We start from the raw sequence: 7,598 nt of genomic DNA, 5'->3' as shown, positions 1-7,598 counted from the left end.
TCTGCTGAACGAGCCTAAGGCCAAGAAAAATAAAAAGTTTGTTTCTCATCCTCGTGCGCGTCAATTCAGACCGGCCGCGTCAACCTTTTGTTCTGCTCAAGCTTCTCTGTTTAATTTATTGACGAAAGGAACATGTGAAAAGAGCAAAAATAAAAACACATCATCACAGTAATTGATAAAAAATTTTGAATGTAGTTTTATCAGCAGAAACATAGCCATAACACTCTGATGATGTGGTCACTACAGACTCTTGACGGACAAACTGCTATTTAAAGTTATTATTTATGTCACCACTGCGGCTCAACCTTCGGCCTCGCATGGCAGGTCCCCGCCCAAACCACTTAGCCCAGCAATGTCACGAGCGCCTGTGAGCGGAACCTTGAAGCGTAGTTTTCGAGAGGTGTGTGTGTGTGTGTGTGTGTGTGTGTGTGTGTGTGTGTGTGGAGGAGGAGGGGGGCGTAGCGATCAGGACTAAGAACGAGAATTAGAGTAGCACACAACTTCACTCCTGCAGGTCTGAAACCTACGTCAACCTTTTAGACTCTGCCACATGTCAAAGAAGTGAAAGCTTGTCACCATTTTCTTTTGTGAGACCTTGTGTAGCTGTACAGACAAAGGAAAAGAGAAACGAACAAAAACACAACGACAACATCCCCAACGACATACGTAAACAAACACAAACAAACAAACAAACAAACAAACAAACAAACAAATATACAAAATAAAAACAAACAAACAGACTGGCTAAAAATATATCGAGTAACGACCATATGGTAGAGCAAGAGCAAGTGCGATAATTTCTGACAACGAATGAAAAAGGGGCTCACATTAAAGCCGCAGACGGCCACCGTACTTCCTACTTGCAAATGTCAACAATTATAAAGTAGGAATTCAGTATTTTTTAATCTAGATCTGTTGTAGCATTTAGTCTATTCTACATTCGTTTTCACTTTCCCATCCATTGAAATCTTGTGCTTTTGCATTTGGGGAAAGAGTTGGGGAGCAACAGTTCTTACACTTTAACGTATAAACCATTAGACCCAAAGAGTTCTCATTATTTTGATTTTCCTCCCCTAATTTCATTCCAGCATTAACAATGTGTGCGGAAATGACTGGCTCCCTCACTTCCTAAATATCATATAATAATGTACACCAATCACCAAGGGCAACATAGTTGCTATTTTAACCTCCATAAATGTAATAATCTCCATAACTGTAACATCAACCATACTTGTGATAAAATGCACCCATACATGTAATATCGCCCACATAGATGTAACAAAAATCAACCACAAATGTAATAAAATCACCAACCATAATTGTAATAAATGGTAACCATAGATGTGATAAATAAAACACCAATAATGTAATACTTATCAACAATAAATGTAATTAATCTACATTGTCATCGCAATTGAAGAATTAGCCCTTAAACGTTTATCTATGTTGTTAAGGAAAAGCAACTCCACACACCGTTCATATTTGTGTTCAGTGTATTTTGTGTATTTTGAAAGTATTTTACGTTTCGCTGTTCTGTGTACGGAGCTGATTAGGCACGGCGAGACACAGCTGTAATCTGAGTGTCAGTGTACAGTCTCTACACCAAAGTGAATAACACTATGATCCTTTGACGCTATTTCGAAAGTTGCCGAACTTTCTTCATCAGTCGCCTCAAATTCATCTTCAGAGGATAAATTATGTGGAATAATGCATAGATTGTATGTAACCCTATGTTGTCCCACTTGAAGTTTGTTCCTTCACCGGGAAACTAGGATGTCTAATTTTGTTCCACTGTGTTCAAGGTAGTGTTCGTATTGGGTTTATTGGATTGAAATATAGATATATTTCCCCTCGACATGTTTTCTATTATAAGGTTATATGTTTCCCTGTTGTTTATTCTGAGTCGTCTGTTGTAAACTTTGTAAGGTATCACTGATATATGACGAGTTGTTTTGACATTCCCGATGAAATTATTAGTTTTTACAACTACCGTTCCACTTTTTGTTCTTAATGCATTCTACTTTGTGTTTCGGAAGGAAACCAAGTTTCACGAGAGTATGCAATAACACTAGACTTATTATAGTTTATTAATTACACATGCATTTATAATCAAATGATCAGTGCAATTTCAAGTTTATTACATTATAGTGGATCCGAGTTTACATTTATAGTTAATTTGTTTATTAAATTTGTGGTTCTAGGTTGTTACATTAATGGTTGGCCACAGGGCAGTTATACCTTACTGGCGCGTTCGTTGTTGACTTTGTCAAATTTAATCCGGTGATAATCTGGTGACAGCGTCCACACCTTAGTAATTTACCCTTGCTTACTTTGGCCAATTAGGCACTCAAACTCATCAGATAATAGATACAGCATGTTGATAAAACGTTAACGCAAGATTGTCAAGGGCAGTGCTAAGTTTAAGACCAAAACACCAAAGGTTGGTAGAATATATCTTTATTAGCAATACAACGAAACACCTACCTACCCCTGGGGACGGACACGTAGGCATCGCCCTGTGGGTTGGCTGGTTGATTTTGTTACAATTGTGGTTGATATTACATTTACGAAGGTTACAGCTTTGACCACAGACGCTGGTGTGAAGCAGTCTGATGAAAGCCGATGCAGAGTCTTATAGGCAATCGTATCGTGGTCTTCGTTTCTGCGGCCCTCCCCCTCTCTACACAATACGACTGCGTAGATGACCAACCAATCTCTGCGTCGGATTTTCATTTAGATTGTGGTGTATAGATGGAATACTGATTATCTTCAAGGAGGTTTAACAGACCCTGCTTAAGCATAGGTCCTCATTGGATAACTTCTGCGGTGGCAAAGTCGTAGAGGTTTTCGAAATACCAATCAAATCTGTACTTTTAAAACGTGTTTATTCATTTTCAAAGTAAGCCTATCGCTAAGCTAATGGTTAAAACAAAGTCAACACAATTGGAACTAATTTGGGAGAATTGGATCTTCATATTTGTTAAATTTCTCAAAAATGCTAGGTGCCCTATAGCTAAATATTGCAATATTACAAATTCCTCATAAAAACAAGTGTATAACTTGAAAAGAAAAGAAGATAAGGTTACATTTGTAGATTGAACAGACATTACTTCACCATCCAATTATCCCAAATCAGTTCCAATCGTGTTAAGTCAGCTCTGATGATATGTAACCAAAATTTTATTAATAATATTCATGTTTTACAAATACCAATTATAAAGACTGGTCTTTTTTCAGAAGATTTCTGTTGCTTCCACAGTGGGTGCTACTGTCATGCTCTATTTTCTTTGACGTCAACGAGGACGAGTTTCGCTCTAGTGTAAGTGAATTGAATATTATGAGCGCCCATGTATTCCATAAGTAGTTCTAATGCGGACTAGTCCAGTTGCGTTTGCTGCGTTTCTATGTATCATTTCAACATTAACATATTGTGATATGTTGGAAGTAAAAAAGTATTCCATAATCAATTTCAGTAAAGCCAGGGAAGTAACATTTTCTTTTATGCAAAGAAAGTAGTCATTAGAAGTGTATTATTCTTCTTTCAATGTATGTAAATGCCTGCAGCACATATTCCTTTTTGCAATGTTTCAGCAACTCCACTTTCGTAGTTCACTTAGATAAAAAAGCAACGTGATTGCTTCCATCAAACTGTAGTAATAAATTCAGACAGCTCAAGTATTTCCGAATTACAAGTTTCGGATGCATTAAAAGTGATTGCATCGGCCTGTCTTTGGCGTCGTCTGCCGCAAGAAAGGCACAAACAGAAGCTATAGAGTAGACACACACCACGAGCCAAAATGCTTGTTCATATTCTCCATATTTGTCTCGCATATACCCTGAAACAGAAACAGAAGAAAACAGCGGCAGTAATTCGTCGTTTTGTTCGATATATCTAAAAGGCATGTTTTACCAGAATTTGGTGTAGGAAGTGGCATCTTTTCTTTCAACTCGCCTACAGTCTCGTCAAACTACTGGAAGCCTCGCCTACAGTCTTGTCAAACTACTGGAAGCCTTCTTTGACCTCCAAGGTGAAACGTACTGTTTGATAGCTATTACAAACCCTTGAGGACACAAACACACGACGTATACTGTCACCTGTTCCAATTTTACCACAGTTACCATGGAAAGAGAAAATCTAACCAATCACAGATTTTAAGCGGGTGGCTGTTTTTTAAAAACAGCGCCCTCACATGGGCAATTTAATACAAGAAACGCCCCTTTGACCATATATGGGCATATTTAGATTACAGGTGACTGTATACCTTTAATGACCAGTCAATACCGGCCGGTAAATACTTGTACTCAGTACAGGTATTTTGGTTTAGACGCATTCAAAATTGTATCTTGGAATCCTCGTTTCTACACTTGCTTTTTTATTTATAAAATGTCATAAACTCAGCTTCGAGTAGTTTCCGCAATGCATTATTTCAGCATAATAATGGGCGATCATGTTCTTGTTAATTCATCATTATAATATAATAAATATTTTTGAAAACAATATTTACAGCGTGCTTCTGTCCTATGATGTAAACTTGCCGTTTCTAGACGTACGATACTATAACATCATAGCAGGTAATTCTTGTCACAGGCAATGTTTTTCGTTGTCTGTGTTCTTGCCGATAGAAGGGGGAATACCGTTCCATAGTAAAGTAGCACGGTAAATGTCCAGCAGATGTCTTAAAATAAGGTGCATATACATTATTGTTACTTGAGCTGCGTGTGTTGAAATTGCTCATGTCTGCGATATAGCGCAATTGGTCTAAAATACCAGGTGCAAGACCATTTAGGATTTTAAATGTCATTACAGCTACAAAGTAATCTACACGAAAGTCAATTGGTAGCCAATTTAGACGTAAAAAGAGAACTCGGGAAGACATGGATAAATCAACACCTAGAATGACCCTAGCAGCTCTTTTTGAAGCCTTTAAATTCTTTGAAGATTGGCCTTTGTTGTATTGCCCCATACAGTACAGCAATAATTTATCAAATATAGACAGAAAAGTGGCGTTATAAACAATGAGAAGAACGTTAAGTGGAGTCAAAAGCACGCAGCTTTCGCAAAACGCCAATTCTAGATGACAATTTCTTACACAAGGTGTCAATAAGTGTCCAATCTTAGTGTCTGAGTATCTCAACACCAAGAAGAGTATGCGATAAAACATTAGAAATGTCAGAATCATTAATACGCACATTTATCATAACGTTAGAATTCTTCAAACAATAAATCTTGGACGTGAAGCGACAATCATGCATTTGGATTTAGTTCTATTGACGGACATTGCATTATTTCTGACACAAGAAGAAATGGGTATGACCCCTTTTTTAATTTTCTTATCAACATCATCCGTATATTAACCCCAGAAACACATATTATTAGACAGATTTAAAGCCTATTTACTAATAGATCTACTCAAATGATCTGACACTTTCATCACGCCATTTACCTGCTAAAGGTGATACCAATAAGGCAGTAACACCTTGTACCTGAAACACCATGGCAGTACCGTGCCCGATTTTGTCTTTTCCGTGCAAATAACTGACGACAATCGGTATCAGGATAGTATAGCCTCCCAAGCTCATGCCGAACACCATAATGTGAAATAGCTGGCCTGTTGACAAATACAGCAAGGTCAGTGAGATAGTTGTCACGTGTTCAGAAAATAATGTTTCTTACTTATCTTTCGTGACCATTTCATATCAAGAAATGATACTTACATACCTAGTCATTTGTGAATTAAGGTACTGAAAGAGCTAAATGTGAAAAATAGATAAATTAACAAATAATAAATAAATAAACAAATAAATAAGCTTAAATAAATAAATAAATAAATAATAAATACCCTACCTACCTACCTACCTGTCTGCCTGCCTGCCTGCCTTTCTGCCTGCCTGCCTGCATGCATGCATGCATGCATACATACATTCATACATACATACATACATACATACATACATACATACATACATACATACATACATACATACGTACATACATACAGACAGACAGACAGACAGACAGACAGACAGACAGACGTACATACGTACATACGTACATACATACATACATACATACATACATACATACATACATACATACATACAATTTCTATACTGATGTCGTACCTGTAAAGCTTTGGACGTAGATAGCGAAGAGATTCACAAGTCCGCATATTGCCATAGTAATCCCATACAATATGTTGGGTTTCACCAGTCCACTATTTGCTACAGAACCGCACAGAGGACGACCGATGAGTTGACCTATTCCCATGAAAGAAGCAACGAGGGCGCTCTTTGTGGCCGGGATACCAAAGTCACGAAATCGACGAACCTTGTGGGGAAGACAATTCGTTTATTGTAATCAGTCATTTGTTAAAATTTTGTACATCGTGCATTCAACTCTAAATATTTGATACGCAATAAGATTATAGAATCTCAAACTCAAATATGGGCTGAGATAGAATGTCAAATAGGACTTTCTGAATTTCCGTACACGAAAAGGAGGAGAGTGTGACACAAAAATTCTCCCGCGAGTGAGAGACATTCATCCTCAGCCCACTGTGTGTTGGATTGTTTTTCTCAGTCACTCGTCAGTCAAACACATATGTACACAACAATACGTACGCATACATAGGCCTACATCTATAAGTCCATCCAAGATTTTGATCTGAGAAAAGAATATCACTTAACATTATATTAAACGATGCAATCCTTGAGAGGATATGAATGTGTCATTATGAAAAGACACATATGTCTATGAGTACAAATTGCTGATATTTAGCTTGTTTCGAAGATGCATACTTTAATACTTTCTAAATCTAGTTAGTTATATCTCTTGATGATAGCGATCACCTTCGCTTTTACTTCCTTACCACATGTGTTGCAACAATCACTTGACCAAAGCCTTGCCCGCTACCAATAAAAAGAATATGGAGTAGAAAAGCCGGTTGCAAAAGTAACTCCTTGTCATACATCGATGAAACTATGGATATTAGGAAAGCACATCTTCGTCGGTTGCGTCTGTACGTACTACCGTCCCCTTTAGAACTGCCCTCCACGGCAGATATCGAGATTTCATCTTCCCGTGATGCCACACATCTACTTGCAACCGCTTTCTGCCTCACTGCGACGATGTCATTTTTTACGTCGCCATCCTTGTTCGGAATCGGTTGATACGGTTGGAGGGGTCGCAAGAGGGCTCCAGCGACGCACATGTGAAAGCTAACGGCCGGCGGCCGCCGACAGAATTAAGAGCGTACCTCTCCACCCGTACGTGTCCACCAATAACTGATTGCATAGAGACAACGAGAACTGGCCGGCGCCGGTACCTGCTAAGCCGAGCCCTAATGCAAGTGATAGCTTCTTCTTAAAATATTTGCCGGTCATATCTATACACGGTATATAGGATAGACCGGCTCCAAATCCTAGAAAAATAATTAATTGTTTGTTTTCAAGTACATCTACCACATCTTTAATACATCGCATTATGATTTCTGTCACAAACATGTGAACGTTATATTATCAAGTGAACGGCATATCAGACAACTGCCATGGTTACATTAAAATTTGATCGACATGTTAATTACATACATACACACAAA

General features: G+C 38.0%; 1 protein-coding gene across 1 annotated transcript; it reads right to left on the bottom strand.

The window, feature by feature from the left end:
- Positions 1-2,531: 2,531 nt before the first annotated feature.
- LOC139115343 (monocarboxylate transporter 1-like) lies at positions 2,532-7,412 on the bottom strand. The gene is made up of 4 exons (XM_070677381.1): positions 6,870-7,412; positions 6,124-6,328; positions 5,445-5,609; positions 2,532-3,836 (listed from the first exon to the last, which is right to left on the bottom strand). The coding sequence occupies exons 1-4, from the start codon at positions 7,209-7,211 to the stop codon at positions 3,610-3,612; spliced, it is 939 nt and encodes a 312-aa protein (XP_070533482.1). The 5' UTR covers positions 7,212-7,412; the 3' UTR covers positions 2,532-3,609.
- Between the last annotated feature and the right edge of the window lie 186 nt (positions 7,413-7,598).

The sequence above is a fragment of the Ptychodera flava genome, chromosome 17 (assembly GCF_041260155.1).
Source record: "Ptychodera flava strain L36383 chromosome 17, AS_Pfla_20210202, whole genome shotgun sequence".
In the NCBI taxonomy this organism is placed as follows: domain Eukaryota; kingdom Metazoa; phylum Hemichordata; class Enteropneusta; family Ptychoderidae; genus Ptychodera; species Ptychodera flava.
Note: the sequence above shows the minus strand (reverse complement) of the source record. Positions and strands in the feature narration are given on the sequence as shown.